Below are 23,235 nucleotides of genomic sequence, written 5' to 3' on the forward strand. Positions count from 1 at the left end.
GGCTGCAGCCTGCTGGTCCTGGAACACGGGAGAGGGGCTGTCTTGCTCGCATCTTGTCCCTCCTTCGGCTCGGGTGAGGGAATTTTGCCAGGAGACAGAGTTCTGGATTGCAGCTTGACAAGGGACATGCACCGGCCAGGCGTCCTTCTGCGCTAGACCTACAGGGTATTCCTTCCACAACACACTATGTCACCCGCCCTTCCCAACCAGCTGCAATTGGTGATTTAAAAAATACAAAATAGTCACAGGCCCAAGAGGCGGTAGGGGGAATGCGGGGGTTTCCAACACCTTTGCCTGAGGCAGTACATGAAAGCGAGCATTCAGGAAGCTTGCCGCAAGCCCTTCCCAGACATCCCAGCCCCTGCAACAATCCAGGAGGATTTTCCGCTCTGCTTCCCAAGCTGGGAAATAAAAACCAGGCAACCTTGAAATGAGCGGAAAATATTTTCAGTGCTGGTTGGAAAGGTGAGCCCGAGACCAAGGAGGGGCTGCCTTTCCCATCCTAGCCACCGCTGTCCAGCAGGGGTCAGTCCTGAGCTCAGACGGAGATGGCGCAAGGTGCCCTTTGGCAGAGAGAGGAAGCGTTAGCACCACTGGCTGGGCCAGAGAACAAGGGAGAGGCGTATCAGCGACACACCTATGGGGAGGAGAGAAAGAGACCGTGAGGGACCCCCCCAAGATGCCCCGAAAGCCACACGCCACCCCAGCACATGGCTCACCTGCGGGCCATGGCCCCTTCTCATATGAAGACCTTGGCGAGGGCGTCAGCCCCAGCACTGGCGATCAGGGCCTTGCTGGGGTGGAAGGCCACATCGTGGATGGCTTCCTCGTGCTTCTTGCGGTGGGCTGTGATCTCCTGCATGCAGGTCTTGTTGTCCAGGTTCCACAGTCGAAGGGAGCAGTCGTGGCCTGGCAAAGAGGGAGGGAATGGCGGAGTTAGCGGGCGGGTGGGCACAAAGTTCCCCTAACAGCTCCGTGGCAGCCCTTTCGGGGGTATTTGCATAAGTGGTCCCAAGGAGTGCTCAACCTACTTGGGAGCTAGGAGAGAAGCAAGCGCTACAGAGCAACTGGCGATGAAGGGGGGGGGGAAGGAATTTCCAGCCTCTCCCCAAGAGAATCAGAGGGTAGCCACCAAATTCCACCGCAAGTGTCATTAATTCATTTGTTCATTCATTCACACACAAACCCCTTTGTCTGCCCCTGGACCCTGAAATTTGGGGCCCAAACTGTGCCACAAGGGGACGGATTCAGCCCAGGGGCTTCCGGTTGCTGACAGAAAAATTCCCAGTGAACAGGAAAGGGACTTACTCCCTGACATAAGAAAGACTCCGTTGGGATCCGCAGCAAGACAGGTGACGGCGTCTAGGTGAGCCACCATGGAGTGTACAACTTTTCCTGAATAGGGAGAGAATTTTAAATATTTATATATTTTTATATTTTTATATATATATATATATCTCATAGTAGTCACAACAGTTCAACACATTGCGCAACTCCTGGCAAGTTATTTTGGGAGAAGCCCATTGGAGGGGGGTCCTGTTGTCATCATCCGGGAAGGCAGGACATTAAATTTATAACAAAATAAATAAGGCTACCCACACAGCTTCAGGCAAAGGAGCAAAGCAATGGTGGTAAGATGTGGGGGGCTCCTTCTTGCAAAGAAAACCAAGGCTGCTCCTTTTCCCCCACAGATGAATAAGAGAAAGGCCACACAACTGCAAAGCCCCTCCCTGACCCCAATTCAGGTCTCACCTGTCCGATTGTCTAGGAAGCGGATGCCTCGGTCATCATGGGCTGTGATCGTGACCGGCTGGGTCGGGTGGCTCACGACTTGGTTGATCTGACTGACTCCTGTTTTGAGGGGAGGAGGAGAGGGGTTTGAACGCAAGTCCCAGAGAAGCTCACGTTTGCTGGAAGCCTGCTTTCAGATGTCGGTGATGATTGACAGAATCAGATGTAACGCAAGAGGGAGATTCAAGAGAACTCGAAAGCACCCCCTTAGGGTGACTCCTACCCGCTGTGATGCAGCTTCCAGCTGGGGGTGCTTTCGAGTTCTCTCGAATCTCCCTCTTGCGTTACATCTGATTCTGCGATCGTCACCGACATCCCAAGCCCAACTCCGCCTCCCATAATGCTTCTACCCTCTGCCAACAAGATTCAGCCTCTTCCCGAGTTCGCAAGTGACAAAGTGCATTCTTCACTCTTGCCCACACCGGCTCCCCTGTCCTCCCCCCACTTGATCCTACAACAGGGAACCCCATTCAAGCAGGGGCTTCTTTCCCATTTCATTATCTCTATCTATGGCAGCGACATTAATGGAGTCTGGAAAGATAACTAGCAAACAAAGAGCTGCACAGCAGGGGGCCCCTTTCCGAGCCCTGGTGGTAGAGAAAACAGCACCACTTAATTTGTAGTTATCAATGACCACCTGGGGAATATAAGCCTGGCCTTCCAAACTCCAAGCATGCCCCCAGGGTCACTCCCCATCACTCCTCTCTTAAAATCAGGGCTGCAGAAAGACCCTACAGACCCCTGGAAAACGTTCCCCCCACCTCCATTTAATGGAAGGGGCGGGAGAGGGCAGAATTTAATGAACGAAGTCCTCTCTAGGAATCCAGTTACTCACGGGCAGCTCATTCCTGAGCTTTGCGGCGGCAAGAGACAGTGTAGCCGAGGAGCCTCCGTGGCACCTCCAAAGAGGTATGCCAGCTACCAAAAGGCTAGAAAAAGCCTTTTATAATTTAAAATGTTTTAAAATGGGGCATTTTTCCCAATGGAGAACAGTGAGGCTGCACCAGGAAAAATCTTGCGCAGCAACGCTGTTTTGGAGGGGGGCGTTCCCGGGCTGGAAAGGGTTAATAGGTAGCCTACCAACAGCCCCACCCCTGGAACGCCCCAGGAATGCCTCCCAGGACGCTGGCACGAGCACTTACACCAACAGGATGCCAGCAGGAGGCTGAGCCAGTATCCCTGGGCCGCGCCAGTCCTGGGGCACTGCCGAAAGTGGCACTATGCTGGCATCTGTGCCACTTTGCACAGCACAAGTGGCACAAACACCAGTGTAGGGGGGTGGTTGCCTCTTAAGCCCGTTTGGCCCCCAAGCTCAGGAATGAGCTCTTCAACTCTCACCAGAAAGTATTGCAAATACTCTTGGCCAGTGCTGTGAGTTCAGGAGCAGAGAACCTGGCCCGGGGCTGCGGCCACCTCCTCCCGCTCTTATGCTCGGCGTTTCCTAAGCCCCAACTCACCACTGGCTGGTCTAGATTCCAAGGTCAGGATGGGACAGGTGGCCTCCATGTCGTAGAGAATGGCATCACCCGTCTGGAAGGCAGCCACAGCATGCGCAGGGTCGGTGCTGGAGAACGTGACAGAGGTCGGGATTCCGTTGTCTGCAGAAGGGAATGATGGAGACGAGTATCTGGACAAGGGCTCTGGCTGTGTCCCAATGCTCACACGGTGCCGCCCTCACTGTGGCGGTAAGTAGTGCTTTGAGAGAGCCAGTGGGCTGTAATGGTTAGAGTGTCGACTAGAATCTGGGAGACCCAGGTTCGAATCCCCACTTTGCTGTGGAAGCTTGCTGGGTGACGTACTCTCAGCCTAGCCTACTTCACAGGGTAGTTGTGAGGATAAAATGGAGAGAACACTGTGTAAGCTGCTTTGAGTCATCACTGGGGAGGAAAATGGGGTATAAATGAAGTAAAATCAATGAACGGATGACTTTCTCTTATGTTCTCTCCATACCACTTCTTTCCATACCACTTGTGATGCTGAAAAAAGCCTCCATTTTAATCTGGAGGATTTACAGACACCTCTGCCCCATTTTGCTCCATCTCCTGAATAAGGTACCTCTTGTTACATCACAGGAAAAGATCCAGGGCAGGAAAATAAAGAGGCCCCATCTCCGGGTCGGGTCACACTGCCATGAGATCTTAGCCCAACCACATTTTTCGGTCTTACTAGGAACTGTTGCTGTTGGACTGAAAGGCTATTATCCTGTATTGTACTCACGGGAAAGTTTTTTATCATAATTTTAATCTGCTTTGGATCCCTGTAAGAAAGGCCAACTACAAATGAAAAATGATAATAATACTGCTGGCACAGTTCAGGTGGCGAATGCCTCACTGCATTTGTTAGCGTGCGGCTTGGCTCACCCACTCGAGTCATCTGGGCTCATCTTAAGCACTTTCTAGAGAATAGTCACCGTGGCCATCAGCAACGTCCCTCTGTGGCCTCTTCCTGTGGCACACCAGATTTCTGATGAGAAAGGAGAGCAACCCCCCCTTGAGCAACTAGCAGGGCACGAGCCCCAAAACATCAGAAATGTAATGGGGGGGGCAGCAAACTGCCACATGAACAGCTACTGAATAAGAATTGTATTTGGATGACCTTAAAAAAATACCTTTTTATTCCTGGCAGATTGCTACCAGGGCTTAAATTTAATAAATTGCCTGAGCGGCATATTTTGATAAAGTTGCTGTCTGCAATTATGAGCGCATGTTTTTAGAAATTTTTTTTTGGGGGTGTGTGTGTGGGAGGAACAAATAAGGAACAATTGCTTGAAATAAAGACACAGGTGGCAAGCCAAGATAGAGGAAGAGGAGTATCCTGTGAAAACTGCAGCCCTCTCTCCTGGCCTAGAAAGTCAAGATTAGAGTGAAACTGAGTACTCCAGGCAGCAAGCGGCTTCCGGTATGATCAACTGTACTCCGAGGGGGTGGGGAGAGGGAGACAAAAGCATTTCTCCATGGCAGGGTACTACACAACAGGAGACAGAACCTAGTGCTGGGTTGGGGGTTTTTTGTGGGGAGGGCAGATAATGTGAGCAAGAACCTTTCTTTTCCAAGAGAAAAAATTAAATAGCTCCAAATATTGTCTCTGGACAAGGAAACAGAGTGCCTGATTTCCAACAGGAACTATTCAATAGTGAAAAAGTTGTAACCAGCCATGGTGGCCCACGCAACATCCAAAACAAAAACTTTTATTATTCGGGAACACCGAAACGACACAGAACATAGCATAATCTTATTGGAAACTTCAATTTCAGCTGAGAGAGAGAGAGAGACAGAGAGGCCATTTACGCATGGGAGGTTTTGCCTTGGATTTGCCGCTGTCTAGATGCACATTTTCCCCATCCAAATTCTCAAAACTCTGCATGGGGGCTTAGTTTTGAGAATTCAGATGGGAAAAATGTGCATCTATTGAGCGGCAAATCAAAACCTCCCATGCGTAAATGGACAGAGAGAAGGATTTGGTCAAGAGGATGGAAAAAGGCCCCAGGAAACAACTGCTTGCAGCACAGATGGTAAAACTGTTCAGTTTGGCTTCAAGTGACACCAGCTCCAGTTTATCTCAGTAACAGAAAAAGTCTACCGGGGGCTCCCTTCGGCTCCCAGCCTTCAAAGAGAACAGTACTACTTGCCTAGGTTGCTGACTGACATTTGGGTTTTTTTTTTCCAACAGGAAGACGCCCTCCCCAGTATTTAGTTCCTCTGCGCAGGAGGAGAGTGCTGTAATCTAAATGATGGTTTTATTTATTCATTTATTTAATTCCTTTGATTACGTTACCAGCAGTCCCAAATTGTGATTCTAAATTTTGGGTTTTAAAATTATTTTATGTATTTTATTCTATGAACTGTATGTATATCATAAGCTAATTAATAAATAATAAGAAAGGCAGCTAATTAATAAATAAATGCCAACAGCCATTCAAAACACCATGCTGGCATTGCACAACCAGCTCTTTTAAGTTCGTTACTTAAAAATTTTGCTTCCCCACAACAATTAAAAAAATTAAACTTTTTTTGCAACAGCTGGCCTAATGAAGAGTTCCAGCAAGCTCTAAAGCTTGCACAATGTTTTGTGTCATTTTGGTTACTCCCCCCTCCCACCCCCGCAAAAAACCCACCCCACACTAGCCTGTGCTGGCCGACCTGCTGAGCGCCAGGTTTGGTTTCTCACTCTGCACCTCTCCGTTACTGCTTGGGAAATCAGCAGAGTTGCTTTGGCCAGAGGTGGGGGGGAGGAGTGGGGGGGAGATGGATACAACTACAACGCTGCCTCCAGCTCTGGGGGGGAAAGCTACATTTGAGAGAAGTCACCAGATCAAAAGGCACGTGCCCCCTCTACTGTTCATACCAAAGAGCCACAGCCAGGTAATGGCTCTTTGGTATTAAAACAAATGGAAACACCACAGAACAGCAAGCAAGCTTTGGAGTAACATGGAACTGTTCATCAGGCCAGATGTCTGGGTCAAACAAGGGTGAAGGGGTGTTTCAGTGCAGACATAGGACTTTTCCATCATTCTGTTTGTATGGTCTTAAGAATATAGGTGCAGCGGACCAATAGTGCAAACCTTCGCAGGGTTATACCAGTCTCAGCCCACTGAAATCAGTGGGCTTAGACTGGTGACCACACTGCTGAATTGGATAAAGGTGGCACTCAATCCCACCCCCACCCCTTTTGTCGTTCTTTGTACTCTGGCCTGATGACAAGGTCTGGGAAACTTAAAACGCTGCCTCAAGCCGCAGCCAGCCACTGGACCAATTGGAGGTGGCTTCTCCAGCCTAACTCACCACTCCCCGTGCTGTAGGTGCTGAGGCAGGAAGCGCTGCTGCTTGGGTCCCAGATCCTGACGGTGCCATCAGCCGAGCAGGACGCCAGACGGTTCTTGGAGGGGCTGAACGCCAGGCCCCAGACGGCATCCGTGTGGCCATCCAGGACATTGCTGAGCACGCTCGGATCTACTCCAGAAACAAACCCACACAAAGAGACAAAATCAGTGCCTAGGACTGCCAACCTCCGGGGGGGGGGGGGCTGGAGCTCTCCCAGAATTACATGTAATCTCCAGGCTATAGAGATCAGTTCCCCTGGAAGAAATGGCAGCTTCAAAGTGCGAACTCTAGATCCTCGCTGAGCTTCCGTCCCTCCACAAACTCCCCTCTCTCCAGGTTCTGCGCCCAAATCTCCAGGAATTTCTCATCTGAGTCAGCAACCATAACATCGCCTAGACCTCTCGTTTATTCTTCCTTTTAAAACATTTACAGTCCATCTGCCTTCCCTTTAAAAAGAAGCCCGAGGCAAAATTACATCCCCTGTAGGTGATACAATTACATGGTGCGCAGGAGGCATCAATCCCTCAGTGCTAACACTCAAGAGAAGTAGCCAAACACTCTGAGAATTGGCCAAAAATCACTGTGGCTCTTTGTGAAATTAAACGCATGGGCTGTGAAGGGGTCCGCCACTGGCTGGGTGGGGGGTAAATACTGGAAGCCAGCACAGGGGGCGATGCCACTGCTACACTGACTACTATCTCAGAAACCACGTTAAAATCCAAGCGGTTGGATGGCAGCAAGTTACCTCCTCTCTGGGCCCTTCCTCCCAAGGAAGCTGTGATGATGAAGGCGGCAGTATTTAAAATACCAGCCATTACAAACTCTGCCCCCCCCATCCTACACTCAGGCATTCCTTCCCCATTCCTCTCAGTGCTTGACCTAACATTCTTCCCTGGGATTAGAAAGAGTCTAAACCAGATCTGGAGAGACCAGGCTAGCCTGACCTCATCAGATCTCAGCAGTTAAGCAAGGTCAGCCCTGGTTAGACCACCAAGGAAGTTCAGGGTCGGTATGCGGAGGCAGGCAATGGGCAAACCACCTCCAAACGTCTCTTGCCTTGAAACCCCTATGGGGTCGCCATAAATTGGCTGTGACTTGATGGCACTTTCCACCACCGCCACCCAGGATGACAAGTCATGGCTGCTGCAGAATGCCCGTCCATCTTGCCTACCGTAACCGTCGTACGGGTCCATGCCCAGATCCGGGATCCTCCAGCAACGGATCCTCGTGTCTGTTCCTCCGCTGTAGCAGTATTCGCTGTTGCTGCCCATGGCAACCGACAGCACCGGGCCCCTAATGGGGAACAACGACAAGTGCAGGAGAAGCATTTACTTCCGTGCTTAACAAGGAGCTCCTTCCAGCTGCAGCAGTGGCTTTCAAGTCATGTCCCGGGCAAGCTCAGAACTCTTTGGAAGCACATAAGAAGTCCCTCGGAGATAAACATCCCCGAAAGGCAGCTGACTGACCTCAGCCCCCGCCCCAAGCGCAGGAGAGTCCCTGCTGTGCTCCAGGCCATGTGCTCGATTCAAGCCAGCCCAACAAGCAAGGCACGCTTCAGAACGTGACCTGGAATCCCCTGTAAATACGCAGGGCTTCCTGTGGCAGGCTAGTCAACCGGGAAAGGGTTTCTTCAACACAAGAACTCGGGAAAGCTGTGCTACAGAAAGCAAACTGTGGTCATGGCCCAGGGGACCAATCCGCCACACTCTCCTTGATGGCCAAGTTCCTGCCGCTCGTCTAAGCTCCTCTGGGCCAGGGAGGAATTAATGCGGTCCACTCTCAACACCCTTTCCTATACACACCTGTGAGCCCTGAATGCATAGACGGGTTCCACGTCCAGTGCTGCATTCCTGTAACAACAGAGAAGGAAAAGGAATAAGGAAAACCGAAATGGGCAACTGGACTTTTTTTTTTTATGTGATCTGCACACATACAAACATCCCACTCTCACACGGGCCTTCAGGAAGCCCGCAAAATGAAGGCCGTGGCCCCCACGTCTGTCACAGTCCTAAGTGGTACTCAAGAGGCACACTGCCTCTGGTCAGGGCCATGGCTTGACCTGCCTTCCGTGGCTTTCTCTAGATGGCTTTTTTTTAAATGCTAAAGCTACATGTTGTGGCATTTCCATCTTCCTTCCTCTATGGTATGAATACATTTATCTAACTGGTGATGCCAAGGGTCAACCCTGGGACTTACTGAATGGCAAGTCACATGTTCTGCTGCCAAGCCAGCCACCCTCCTCTACCTCAGATGTGCACACCACACACTAGAGATTTCAACCAATCTGTCACTCCTCGCAAACCCAGGGGCATGCAGTTCTGCAGGAGTCGTCTGGATCATTTTCAGGCTGGCTGTTCCAGCCACCGTGACTGCCTGGCCAAACCGCATCTAAAGACAGGAAGTGCTCAAGACTCACTTTTTGGCAGCAACCGTCTTCTGGAGGTTCCACAGCTTCAGCGTGCCATCCTCCGAGGCAGTGATGAGGGCAGACTCCACATGGTGGAACACCAGGGCTCGGATGCCGTCGTAATGGCTCCGTAGGGTGAATTTGGGGTTCCAGGTCTTTTTAAAGGAATCTTTGCTGTCAGAAAGCTGGGGGGGGGATTAGAATGATGAACCATTTTGGGGTGCTCCATGTGAACCCTCCCCTCCGTCTGCCCTGTGGGCTCATGAACTTTCCCCTCCCTTCATCGGTTACCACCACTGCAACTGGACGAGCAGGTGGAAAGAAGTGACTGACAGCTCTCAAAGCCACGGCTACTCACATCACAGCTGAGTTCGTTGTCGTTGGTGACGGTCAAGTCAGCAAGGTCGCCCAAGCTGACCTCTCCTCCGCCGATGGTGTCCATGATGAACACGTCCGAGGAAAAGCCCAGGGACCCTGCGACAGGGAGAGGAAAGAGCCGTTCAGGAGGGTAGCAGCCGTGCAGGCTGGAGGGTGTGCAGAGGGGATTCTGACTACAGCCCAAGGGGCACAAAGCAAAAAAGGCAAAGCCAAGCCGTCACCTTCATGAGACCTAGGCTGGCTGGAGATGGCCGACGGCATGGATGGCTTAGGAGGAAGCCCATCAACATCTCTGAGGTCAGCAAGCATCCCTTGCAGCTTCACCCGGCGGGTTTCTGCAGGAAAGAAGCAGCGGGTTTGGGGGGAAATTAGATCAAATCTTGCCAGGTACAAATTCGCAAAGCAGGTTAGGGACAAAACACAGAACTCTTAACACATGACAAGTTGTAAGCTCCTGCTGAGAAGTGACACACATCCACTGTGTGTAGTAGCTAAGGGTGTAGTAGCTAAGGGTGTTTGGACTCAGATCTGGAAGAACCAGGTTCGAATACTCGCCCGTCCAATGGAAGCTCACTGGGTGACCTTGGACCAGTCACACTCTCTCAATCTAACCTACTTCACAGGGTTGTTGTGAGGATAATACACAGGAGAGGAGAATGATGTGAGCCGCTTTGGGGGAAAGGCAGGGTAGAAATAAATTAAATAAATACAATGGACTCTGGAAATTTTTCATGACAGTGTTCCAAAAGTGTTCTAATAGCCATCTTCAAGTACTTGAAGGGCTGTCATATAGAGGATGGTGCTGAGTTGTTTTCTGTTACCCCAGAAGGCCGGACCAGAACCAACGGGTTGAAACTGAGTCAAAAGACTTTCCGGCTAAACATTAGGAAGAACTTTCTAACAGTTAGAGCGGTTCCTCAGTGGAACAGGCTTCCTCAGGAGGTGGTAAGCTCTCCTTCCCTGGAGGTTTTTAAGCAGAGGCTAGATGGCCATCTGTCAGCAATGCTGATTCTATGACCTTAGGCAGATCATGAGAGGGAGGGCAGGAAGGTTTGCATCAGTGTTTGGCTCTCGTGGACCTCTCTTGCATGCTCAGGGTAATGCCGATTGCCACTTTGGGGTTAGGAAGCAATTTTCCTCCAGGCCAGATTGGCCAGAGATCCTACAGGGTTGGGGTTTTTGTTTTGTTTTTTGCCATCTTCTGGGCGTGGAGTAGGGGTCACTGGGAGTGTGGGGGGGGAGTGAGTTGTGAATTTCCTGCATTGTGCAGGGGGTTGGACTAGATGACCCTGGTGGTCCCTTCCAACTCTATGATTCTAGAGTTCCCCACCCCCAACCCCCTCACAGCTCCCTGGGACACGAGCAAGAGAAATCCCCACATAGGGCAATGGGAAAGTTTCGGGGGGGGGGGGTGAAGCACAGAGGAAGACCCAACTCCTGCCCTGTTGTTACCAAGCTCTTTTCCATCTCCAGCATGCCGCGTATCCCCGGACCCATCGCTGTTCTCCCCGGAGCCCAAGAAGTCAAACTCGCTCAGGGCATCCTCGGAGTCCTCGTCCTCATCTTCGTCCTCCACTTCTGGCATGAGGGGCTTGTTAGTGAGCTGGAGAAAGGGAGAACGGCAGAGCCTGGCTGAATGTCCCTCATGCGTCCAGAAGGACAGCACCTCCCTGCAGCTACAGGAAATGAGCTCTCTCACCATGTGGCTCAGCAGAACGATGGACCTGCAGGTAGCAGGAAGCGACCTGCGGTCCAACATGTCCGAAAAACAACAGTGCAAGGAAAAAGAACCAGGATCTCTAACCCACTGGACTCCACGGCTTCCAGAGTTCAGATTAGAAGCTACAAGTGCACTGTGCTCAGATGTCCTGAGCAAACTGGAGTTTGTTCATCACAGGCACAAGCCCGGCCTCATTAAGACCTTCTACCCAGGCTTTTAACTTAAAAGACTTCTATTTGTTTTGCTGTGTTACAGCCTGCTTCTTGCCTGAGGTCTGTTTTATAAATATTTTAATGGAGTTTTTAAATGGGTTTGTTTTCATATTGTGGAAGAAAAAAGGAGGGGAATAAAACCCAATCTAAAAACAAAAGCTGGGTACCAAGGTTGGGTGAAAGGAAAATATATATAAGTCTATGTATAAATACTGAAAGTATAATTTATTAGAAGTGCTATATTAAAGTTAAAATTATTTAAAAGCATTAAAACAGCACAATGGCATTTCCTGAGGTTGATAACTATAACCACATACAAAACGCGTTTCGGCCTCTGGGGCCTTCATCAGTGGTTAATTAAAACCCTTTGTAAACCTGCACACATTTACAGAAATACATTAATGAATACAAATACAAACAGTTTAAGCCCAACCAGGCATGTGTATATGTTATAAATTCTATTCTCAATTACTCAAACATCTGGTATAATGGGTTCTTGTTGTAATACTGGTTAGTATGTCTCTCAAATACTGTGTGTGCAGGTATCAACCTAGTTTACTATACTTTCAGTATTTATACATAGACTTATATATATATTTTCCTTTCACCCAACCTTGGGTACCCAGCTTTTGTTTTCATATTGAACACACGAAGCTGCCTTATACTGCATCAGATCCCTGGTCCATCAAAGTCAGTCTTGTCTACTCAGACCAGCTGTGGATCTCCAGGGTCCCAGGTAGAGGTCGTTCCCATCACCTACTTGCCTAGTCCCTTTAACTAGAGATGCTAAGGATTGAACCTGGGACCTTCTGCATGCCAAGCAGATGCTCTACAACTTAGCCACGGCCCCTCCCCTAATATTGATAATTCATGACTATTTTTTATGGTACCGTTTTTACTTGTAAGCTGTCTTGAGCAAGACTCTGCAGGTGGCATCAAAATTGCCAAAGTAAGTGACTGGAGAAAATAATGTTAATGTGTTTTGTTATGTCTGTTTCCATTTTTTAAATGATCTTATTCTTTTTCTCTCTCTTTATTATTAATATTATATTATTATTGCTTATTGAAATGTATTAAATAAGGGGAAAGTAGAATATTAAAATAATGACTTATAAGGATTAGAAAATATTAATACAAAGGAGAGACCAGATATTTGTAGGGATGGAAGAAGTCGGTGAGGAAGTCAATTATAATTAATTATATTTAATACTGAAGACATACACCTAATAATTCTTTAATTTTTTATCGATTCAAAGATTGGTACATAGATTGGTACATGTCAAATGAGATGTATAGCAATTATTGAAAAATAATAAAAATATATATTAAAAAAAATTGCCCAAGTAAGACAGAAGTCTCAAACCTGTTAGTGATGATGGCCACATGCAGATGCCTTCACAAGGTGGTGGTTCATTCACTTTAACAAAAAAAGCCTGATTGCTGGGAAAGAAACAGACTTCAAGCTGCCTGCATTTAGATCAGTGGTTCCCAACTTTTTTTGACCAGGGACCACTAGGACTTTTTTGTTCGGTGCAGGGACCCCAAGGTTCAAAATAAAAATTCCGAGAATTTGAAAATAAACTTTAATCATAACTGTTAGTTAAACATTAAACTTTGAATAATATTTGAATATATATATTTTATAATAGAGAACTTTTAATTGAAAATATTAATTTATTATGGGTTTATAACTTTGTTTCGTGGACCTTAATTTAGTTCTCGCGGACCCCTGGGGGTCCACGGACCCCTGGTTGGGAACCAGTGATTTAGATGCTGTGCCAGACAGCGCTTTAGATTCTCTCCCCTAGTGTGATACTACAATACGAAACCGGACAATTAACCCGGTTTGTGCTGGTCATGAGCAAACTCCAGTTAGTTGGTCATGTCTGAACTGAGACACAGACTCCAAAACCCACCGCTTTAAGCCACTATCTACAAATTCTTTTCAGGAAACTGAGTGTCTCCCAATGGCCTGGACCTCTGCCTCTGGATTCCCTGTGTCAGGCATGTTTTCTCAGTTTGTGAGGAGGGGGAATGGGGGAGGGAGGGGGCACCTTGACTCTCTGCTTCTTGTGTTGCCGCTGCGTCTCAAGGGGCATGCTTTCCAAATCTTCCTCTTCATCACTGTCATCTTCTTCGCAGCCTTGCAAGAAGGGGATCTTCTCCATCACCGTGTTGCTAAGCCGGTTCTTTGCCTCCTTCCCAGCGTTCCTGCCGGTGGGAAAATTAAGACTAGTTGACCCTCTGGAGCCCCACTGTGGGGCCCATGGGTCTCTTGTGAAGAAAAGGGAAGGAAAAGCACCCTTGCTGATCAGAGACTGAACAGAAATGAAGGGACATGAACTTAAGTTAGAGGGGCTGAAAAGAAATCCCCAAGAAGTGGGAGGGAGGTCTAATCCAACATGGCTATTCCTGAGCCTAGAGCTCCTCAACAACAGACATCAGGGGTTTGTGGAGCTCATTCATGAAGCTACCTTATCCTGCATCAGACCCTTGGTCGATTATGGTCAGCACTGTTTACTCAGACGGGCAGCAGCTCTCCAGTCAGAGGTCTTGCCCATCACCTACTACCACTTAATCCTTTTAACTGGAGACACTGGGGGCTGATCTTTTCATGGCAAGCAGATTCTCTACCACTGAGCTGCGGCCCCTCCATGAAGCGTCCAGCACAAAGTCCCAAAGCCTTCCCTGGTCAAAGAGAGGACCCCACCCTGCCCAGTATTGCTCACTCTATTACTAGCCAGAAACCACAAAGGTCTAAGTAGCATGTTACACAGCCTGAACACCTCGTCCAAAACTTAGAACTGCTATTGGTCATGAAACACTATGAGAAGCTTTTCGATAATTATAAAAAAACCCTTCTCAGACAGGATCGGGACCTTTTGCTTACAGACTCTGGAAGGAAATGTATCCCACTTTATGCAAGAATCAAACTCCCAGCTGAATTTGAACTTCTGCACTATTTTTGTATGCTGATGGTTCCCAAACTGAGGTGGTCTCATATGACAGCACACTGCAAAGTACTGCCTCCAGCTCAGATGAAAGGTAGTCTCCTTCAGACACCTCCAGAACAGCGTCTTTGCGACTGTCCCTTACTGGTGGCTGGTTCATGATCACAAATCTTTTTTTACTGCCCAAAACATGCCACAGCCAGGGAGAAATTTCTGGTGGCTGCTAAAATACTCAGCTACTGAGGATGCTCACAAATTAAGGTTATTTTTAAGTGGCTATAGCAAGGACTGCACAGCTGACATGGCTAAATTTAGTTTTACCATTGTTTCTGTTTCTTAAATTCTTATGGTGTATGGCCTAGGAGCTATTAAACCTTAATAAAGATGCACTATGAATGCAAGTGGGTGTTGCTCTTTCCTTGTAACCTTCTGGTGGAAGCCCTGTGTACCTGGTACAGGAATGTAAAGCAGAAACGTGTTCGATGCAACACTAGGAGCACAAGTGAAGACTGCCTTGCGGGCTGCACTGCCTCTTTCCCCAGAGAATGGGCCAGGAAGCGCGAGGAGGTCTGCAGGAAGCGCAGGACTAGGCCGGCCAGAAGGAAGAGCCCCTCCCTCCCTCCACAGATAGAAAGAGGAAGTGCACAGGGAAAGCCACTCACCTTTTGATCTGCTCCTCTATCTGCTTGACAAGGAGGGATTCACCCCCGTTGAGCCCAGCAGGACCAGAGGCGGGGCTGGTGCCCAAGCTGCTGGGTTCAGCAGCGCCGTTCAACTCCATGGAGCAGCGGCCCAGCAGGGAGCGAACTCGCTTGGAGCGCATGTCCAGGATGGTGTCCGTGTAGCCCACTTCTTCCAGGTACCTGGGGAGACCACGCACAAGACTCAGACTTTCAATTCCATGTAAGGGTCAGCAACTAGCAAACCCAGGGCCAAATCCATCCCAAGGGCCACCAGCTCATTGCTCATGGCCGCCACCCTCTTCCCGCACCACTCGCCCACCGGATTTCAGCCCTGAAAATTTCTGTACTTACTGGCGGAGGAGCTGGCGCCCCTCTTTCCACATGAACTGGTTGCTTTCCAAGGACATGGGCTCTGCTGGCCCATTGGACACTAAGGGAAAAAGAAACGGCTTTCTAGTGGGCTGGGTGGACTGGTGAGAGGACCTTGTGAGCCTCAAGTCTCAGAGAAAAGCAAACCCTGCTTTTGCAAAACAATGGAGGGCCTAGAAAAGCTCCAGAAGTAACTTCCAGTTACATTATATAGGAAGATAAGAGTCAGGCAACTGACCCATCTAGGCCAGTATCGTCTGCTTTGTCAGATAGTCCCCCGCCCCCAAGCTCTGGCCTCCAAATCCCTTTTTAACGAGAGATGCCATAGACTGAACGTGGGACCTTCTCTGTATAAAGCAAAGCACGTGCTCTACCCACAAACTCTAACCCCATCCCTAGGCTCAAGCCAAAGCCTTCCTATCCCTGCCTCCCTCCCTCTTCCAGTGGTTCACTGCTCTTCACTGCCAAATGGGGCCCAATGCTCATGTACCCAGCACCACACTTCTCGCCATCCCAGTTGAACCACCAGGACCTCAGGGGAGTCTGGCACATCACAAGTCCCATACCTGGTTCTAACACGTCTGGCTTCTTTTCCCCTTGGTTTGGTTCAGTCCCAAATTTCAGCTTGTGATACTTTGACCTGGAATGAGAGAGCAAACCTTACCGACTATTGACAGAAACAAATGCAGCAGTGAACCTTTGGCATTTTTACAGCAGAAGACCTCAAAGAACGTGGCCATGTCTAGACGGCCCTCGGAAACGAGAGGGAAGTACAGAGGCTCTCTCTATCACGCCCCGAATTCTATCCCCCTTCGGAATATGGATCTTGGCTCCCAGTCCTAACGATCCAGGTACAGTCACGAAGAGACCAAATCTCTGGGTACTTTTGCTTCTGAAGATGCAGCCTAAGACACATCTGATGCCATGACACTGACACCCCACACCCAGAGGCAGGAAACACCACTCACCTTTCCTGCTTCAAAGCGTATTCCAACATCTTTATCCTCCGCACGAGATCAGTCTTGAGGTTTTCTTGGCCCTTCCTCTCCCCCTGGAGAAAGGCCACCTGGGCCTGGAGGGAACAAGAACCAAAGGTTAGGGACGTGGGATTATGACAACACACATACACACGGCTTGCCAGACACATGGCAAACCAGAATATGGCGGAAAACAAGAACTAGGTTTGGGAAGCTGAACCTCAGTTATGTCCACACAGGCACTTTCAGCCACATGTCACAGAATAAAAACTGACTCTCCTCTACCTGAGAGTGCCTCTCCCCACACCCCCATCTGCTGACTGTCACAGAGCAAAAGATGCAAAGGGAAGTGGAAAGGAAGTCTGGCTAGGAGGACAGCCTTTCATAGTGCCTATTAACAGGACTGCACCCTGCAAAGAGGCACAGAAAATGGACAGCCAAGAAGGCACAGCAGCCGTGGACTGGGAAGCCGAGAGACAGAAGATGAGTAAGAAAAACTTTCACAGGACGGGTAACGGGAAGAGGGGGCAGACACTCAGGAATGAATCACATGCAGTGATCCAAAACAAAAACATTTTAAAAAAAGACACACCAAGCAGGTCCTTGGCAGCAGCTTGCTTACTAAACTAGTTAAGCCACATCCACGCCATCTCTAGAGTGATATGGCTGGGAATCAGGAGTTCCATGCTCTTTCACAATATGCCTCAAGCTGAATGACAGATGCAGAGAGGCCTGGCCACAGCTGCTGAGCCCCCCCCCCAGTACACGTGTGAAACACCAGAGCAGAAAGTGTGCCTTAGCTGCATAAGCAGAGCTGCTCTCTTCCTAAGGAGAAGAACATTATTATCCCAATAGTTCCTCACTCTGTACAGAAAGGAAACCAGTAAGAGGGTGGCATTTCACAGAAGCAAGGGGAAGGGCCGTGGCAGAGTGTAAGATTCTCTGCTTAGGATGCAGGAGGTCCCAGGTTCAATCCCCGGCATCCCCAGTTAAGGGGACCAGGCAGTAGGTGACATGAAAGATCTCTGCCTGAGACCCTGAAGAGCCACTGCTGGCCTGAGTAGGCAATACTACCCTTGATGGACCAAGGGTCTGCCTCAGTATAAGGCAGCTTCATGCATATGTTTTTGCTTGCTGCTCACCTCTAGTGATAGCTGCACTCTATCATCACAAATTCACACATGATGTGGCAGGCAAATCTTGCTTCCTGGCTCAATTCAGGAGGCTTCAGAGTTGATATTTACCAAAGCGCTTTTTAAAAAACAGACCATACACTAAGAATAGTACTTAAATGTGTGGAAGACTTTCCTAGGCCTTTGTTACCGGTAACACTGATGCAGAGATCCATAGGTACATCTAAGAGCCCTGCTGGATCAGTCCAGTGGTCCACCTAATCCAGCATCCTGTCTCACACAGTGGCCAACCAGTTCCTCAGGGCATACAGGCCGAGGCCTTCCCCTGATAAGAACATCAGAAGAGCCCTGCTGGATCAGACCAGTGGTCCATCTAGTCCAGCATCCTCTCTCACAAGAGTGGCAAATCAGTTCCATTGGAGGTCCAGCAACAGAGAATAGAGGCCGAGGCCTTCCCCTGATGTTGCCTCCTGTCACTGGGATTTAGAGGTTTACTGCCTCTGAATGTGGAGGTTCCCTTTACTCACCCTGGCTAGTAGCCACTGAGACCTCTACTCCATGGATGTGTCTTATCCCTTTTTAAATCCCTCTATGCCTGTGGCCGTCACCACATTCTCTGGCAGCAAATTCCATATTTTACTTACTTTGTAAAGAAGTATTTCCATTGAATCTACTGCCCATCAACTTCACTGGATACCCTCGAGTTGTAGTAATTTAGGAGAGGAAGAAAAAGTTCTCTTTGTCAACTCTCTCCACCCCATGCATAATTTTATTATGCCCCACTTAATCCAGGCCCAGAATCCATCCCTATCATGCCCCACTTAATCCAAGCCCAGAAAGAAGCATGTTCTAGCTGCAAAATCCCCCCAGTCACGCCTGATCACCCATCTCCTCCACACAAAGCCCACTCCTCCAATAACCTTCTTGATGAATCTCATGCCCCCCCACACACATACACCATTAATATTTTTCTCCTCATCTCTGCACAGACAAATGCTACAAAAATAGGCAAATCTATTTATTCCAGAGTACTGGAGGCAGCTTGAAAGAGAAATTATTTTTAACATTTTCCATGCCAATGCTGCTTTTTGACTTTGGCTTGTTCTTGTGGTGTGCTTCCCACTTCCCACTTTCTCCTCGGGTGAGCAGCTTTTCACACCGTTTTTCAAAAATCTGCTACACTGCAGGCAACAGCGGGTCAAGAGATATCTGCCCATGGGAAGTTAAAAAACTTCCCTAAAAGCTATTTTCTGCTTCCAGTCATCCTTATCTGGATGCAGTTAAGACTGCCATGGGTCAAAGTGTTCCACTGGTAGGAAATGGATCCACTGAGAAGCACTTACAGCAGGAGAAAAGAATCATAGAACCATAGAGTTGGAAGGGGCCATACAGGCCATCTAGTCCAACCTCCTGCTTAATGCAGGATCAGCCTGGAGTATCTCTTGTCCAGCCTCTGCTTAAAGACTATAGAATCCTTTACCATCTCAACAGATTTTGGTTATACTAATTTCAAGACAATATCTGTATCAGGATCTATAACCCAGATTCCTCAAGGAAGTTCATGATGGCAACAGCCACCAGGATTGATACAGAAATCAAAGGTATACTGCTTCTGCATATGGAAGTGCTAATTTCAGCTAATCATTACTAGCAACCTAGATGTCTCTCTCCTCTGACTCATTTAATCCATTTTAAAGCCATTTACCTGCACCTGTCCATGGCCATCAAGAGACCATGTTTTCCTAACAGTTATTTACACTTTGCCCAAAGAACAACCATCCCTCAATTCTATAAGATGCCCCCCTAGGTCAGAGAGATGCCCCTGTCCATCATCCCACATTGCTTTGATTGCAGACAGAGCACAGTTTTTAAAGACAGCTGAAAACAGTTCAGAGAGAGGCACTGTTTCCCATGGCAGGTTCACTCATCGCTTCTGTCCTTCTGTCACCCCTGGTCAAGCGAGATTTCGAAACAACACAGGAACTGGTTCACCAGAAGTGAAAGTGGGATGAATACACACAGACCACAAGCAGAAACTCCTCTTTCAACCCACCATCAGCTCTCCCAAGAGAAATAATCTCTTTCTTACCTCTGTTCTTCGGCCTTAACCATCTTTTTTCCAAATGCTGAAACACACAATGCCACACCTGCTCCATCCCCAACTGCTAAGAAGGAACAGCTGTTTTCCCAACACCTGGCACTGACAGGTTGTCCCATTTGCTAGTGGACAGGTGGTGGCAAAACCCACCCACCCACTCACACACACCCCACCTCCACGGAAGATGGAGATGCATGCCTCCAATTGCTGCCTAATGGCTGTCAGTTATGCAGAAACAGGTTTGGAGAAGGGGGTGGTAATAGCACAGTAACAGGTTTATATCCCCCAGCATGCAAGGGACAGTCATCTCCTCTCCTGCTCACTCCCAGAGGAAGGGACCGACCATCCTCTACATACACTACCAGAAGTGCCACAGAATACGTCCATCTTCCCAGAAAAGATCGCAGGGCACCCCTGAGTCGTGGAGGCTTCAAGCACCTGATGCCTCCAACAGGCTCTCAATGACTGGAAGCATCTCATCCATACCCCCTTCCCCATTTGATGGCTAAATAACTGGCAAATACACCATGGCTGACCTGAAACAATTAATGCCTTAGATACACTTATTTGGAAGCAAGTTTCACTGACACCTCTTATTCTTTAGGGCCAACATAAACAAAATTCTAGGTCATCGCCCAAAATTGCTTTGGATGGGGAGGCGGGGCAACCCCCCTATCAAAAAGACTCACTCTCTAGATATAAATATCCCCCTCACACAAACACACATGTGCATGCTCAGAAAAACAGCTGATTGCTAACCTCTATTGTCTGGAGGTCAGAAGTTACCTATGCCATATAAAGATAATATAGAACACATGAACAACAGTCCCAGGGGGTATCTTGTTATGATTTCAAGAAAGGCAGGAAGTTTTTGAAATATTTCCTCCATCTCTAGCCAAAGCCCCCTCTTAAAGGTGAGGGGTTGCAGCATCCCACTTGCATAAGGCATGGGTAGAGGAGGGGAGTGGAATCAAGGTATTAATGATCACCTTTGTTGAAGGTGGGAGGTTCACAACTAAAGGTGTATTTTATGCACACGCTCCCCAAAAGAATGCCTGTCGAATCTTAGGATAACTACAGTAAAACTGACTTGGAAGCAGCCTAGACCCAATCGTGGGACTCTGAGGTACTGCAAAGGAAGCAGTGGTGCGGTCTCCACGCTGGCCAAGATGAGCCTGCTGAGATTGAGACTAGGGTTATCCAAACCCTGTACATTTGGAGGGCGAAGGAGCATAACCCTAAGCTTCCACTCCATTCAGAGCATGATACAGACAGGGTTGAGGCACCAACTTTCCCAGCCCTCAATCAGAGGGAGCAGGCCCAATTCTGTCTCTCAGGAGACATCTTCCTGGTCCTTCATTGGGTGGGTGGCTGCTTCCATTTGGGATGGGGGAGAGTGGAACTCAAAGTTGGTCATCTACACACACTCCTCCACACAACGGGGTTCGCAACACAGGACTTCAGCCGCATACTCTCCTAAACAAGAGCATTCTCTATAGCAGGTCCGACACTTGGGAAGGCCCTACGCATCAGTAGGCAGAGGCTATTATGACGGGCTAACTTCTGTAGGGCGCACAAGAGACTTATTTCAGAAAGCCTACTTGGGAGGCAGATGGAAGGCTGGTTTTGCTGGCAGAGGGCTGTAGGGGATTCGTGGAGAAAAGCGGCTGCTTGGAATTGAAGTCTTATTCAACTGTTACACAACTCTGCTTGCAACCTGGCATTGCTATGAGTCCACAGAGAAAAGCAGGGTACAAATATTAAAATAAAGCAAGCACACCTCCCTGATTCTATGGAGCAATAGCGATCCTGCCTACAAGATGAACGACTTCCACCCTGTGTGTCTGGTTCCTTCTCTCCTTTATAAAATGGATGTTGGGATCAAGCACTATTTAGGTGTTTATCTAAACATTTTTATCCCATCCTTCTTTCAAGATTTCGGGGGGGGCACACACTGTTCTTCCTCATTACATCCAGCCCCCCACCCAAATAAGTCAAGCTAAGTCAGAGTGACTGGCCCAGGAAGGAATATGAACCTGGACAGGAAGTATGTTATGTGATCTTGGGCCAGTCACTCTTTCTCAGCCTCACCTTTGTTGCTGTGAGGATAAAACTGGAAAAGAGGAGGATATCCACTGCCCCTGAGCTCCTTAAAGGCAGTGCAGGGTTTTTTTAAATATATACATTCCACCTAGAAACAGCATCCCAAGGCAATAGGTAATTGCTGTAGCAGGGAATGAGTCTGGGTAGAAATCCTTGAAATGAGAATGGGGGGGGGGGTATGACAATGTTCCCATTTCCACCTGTGAGATGGGTATGAGAGAGACTGTGGCTCCCCCTCCCCCAACAGCCTCACATTACAGACCCAGATTCAGGTCTCCATTCTGCCACTCAGATCACCGGGACACCTTGAGCCAAGCCCTTTCTCTCAGCTTAACCTACCTCATAGGATTGTTGTGAGGACAGAACAATAAGAAGAGTGAACCACACCTGTCAGAGTTCCTTGGAAGAAGGGTGGGATTTAAAAAAAAATTTCAGATTAAACAGCCAGAAATAAGCTGTCCTGAGCCCAACCTGGCTGGGGAAGGGCAGGGTATAAAATGGAGTAAAAAAATAAATGTATCATGACACTCCCATGGATACCCCACTTTTGGGGTGGAAGAAAAAGGAATCAGCCACACTGAGGGAAGGGGAATGGAGGGGCACTACTTACCTAACCTGTGGGAGGGGGGGGCTTGGTGGGAAAAGCCCTCCCCCCCCCCAAGCTCCGCTATTTATGGGGATAAACGCAACTGCCCATTTTAGACGAAGCCCAAAGCTAAGGCTGCCAACACAGGGTTGGAAAATTCCTGCAGATTTGGGATTGGAGCCTCAGAAGGGCAGGGGTTTGGGGGGGGGCGCTTCAGTGAGGCCTAATGCCACAGAGCCCACCCAAGGTGCCATTTTCCCCGGAGGAACTGACCTCGGTCGTATGGAGCTCAGCTATCATCCCGGGAGATCTCCTGGGTGTTGGCAACCACAGCCTCAGCCCATACTGGGGGGGCCCCCACCCCCAATCAACGAGGCCTGTCTGCCCGTAGGGGAGAGCACCTTTACCGGAAAAGGGGGGGCTCCATCTCAAACTAATCTTCTGGGGGGTGAGAATTGGGAGGGGGGGTCTCTCCCCCCTCACCAGAGTCCCGTCGACCACCGTTCCCCTCAAGATGGCGACGGCAGGAGGGGGAGGAGGGACAGGAGACCCCCCACACACACACACACAGGGGAAATACGCCGGTAATTCCACCCCCCCTTCCCCGGTGCACCTGGAGCTCGGCCTTCTCCGCCTCCCAGCGGCTCTTCTCGGCCTCGAAGCGCGCCCACTCGTGCTGTATGAAGTGCAGGATGCCCGGCAGGCTGAGCTCCCCGCGGCCCGGCGGCGGCGGCTGCTGCGGCGGCGGCTGCGAGGGCAGCGGCGGCGGCTGAGGCGGCTGGTCCCCCGCCGCAAAGCCCGGCCCCGAGGCCTGCCCGGCCCGCGCCGCCGCAACCACCGCCCGCTCGGCCTCCATCATCGACAGCAGCGGCGGAGGCGGCGGCGGAGGCTGCTGCTGCTGCCACATAGTGAGCCCGCCGCGGTGGGGCGGGGAACGCGGGGGGGGGGGCGGAGAGGCGGCCCCGGTCTGCCAGCGAAGACGGAGGAAGGACGGAGGGGCGCGGGGG

General features: G+C 49.4%; 1 protein-coding gene across 2 annotated transcripts; it reads right to left on the reverse strand.

Moving 5' to 3' along the window:
• Positions 1-722: 722 nt before the first annotated feature.
• STRN4 (striatin 4) lies at positions 723-22,993 on the reverse strand. 2 transcript variants are annotated; one of them, XM_056846149.1, is made up of 17 exons: positions 22,842-22,993; positions 16,300-16,403; positions 15,898-15,971; positions 15,314-15,392; positions 14,942-15,142; positions 13,383-13,539; positions 10,849-10,999; positions 9,618-9,731; positions 9,377-9,492; positions 9,028-9,203; positions 8,414-8,461; positions 7,783-7,904; positions 6,573-6,740; positions 3,249-3,389; positions 1,753-1,851; positions 1,309-1,395; positions 723-909 (listed from the first exon to the last, which is right to left on the reverse strand). In XM_056846149.1, the coding sequence occupies exons 2-17, from the start codon at positions 16,326-16,328 to the stop codon at positions 740-742; spliced, it is 1,932 nt and encodes a 643-aa protein (XP_056702127.1). In that variant the 5' UTR covers positions 16,329-16,403; positions 22,842-22,993; the 3' UTR covers positions 723-739. The 2 variants fall into 2 exon arrangements, with proteins under 2 accessions (XP_056702127.1, XP_056702126.1); XM_056846148.1 differs by lacking the exon at positions 9,618-9,731 and having other exon boundaries at positions 22,842-22,956.
• Between the last annotated feature and the right edge of the window lie 242 nt (positions 22,994-23,235).

This window comes from Euleptes europaea, chromosome 3 (assembly GCF_029931775.1).
Source record: "Euleptes europaea isolate rEulEur1 chromosome 3, rEulEur1.hap1, whole genome shotgun sequence".
Classification (NCBI taxonomy): Eukaryota; Metazoa; Chordata; class Lepidosauria; order Squamata; family Sphaerodactylidae; genus Euleptes; species Euleptes europaea.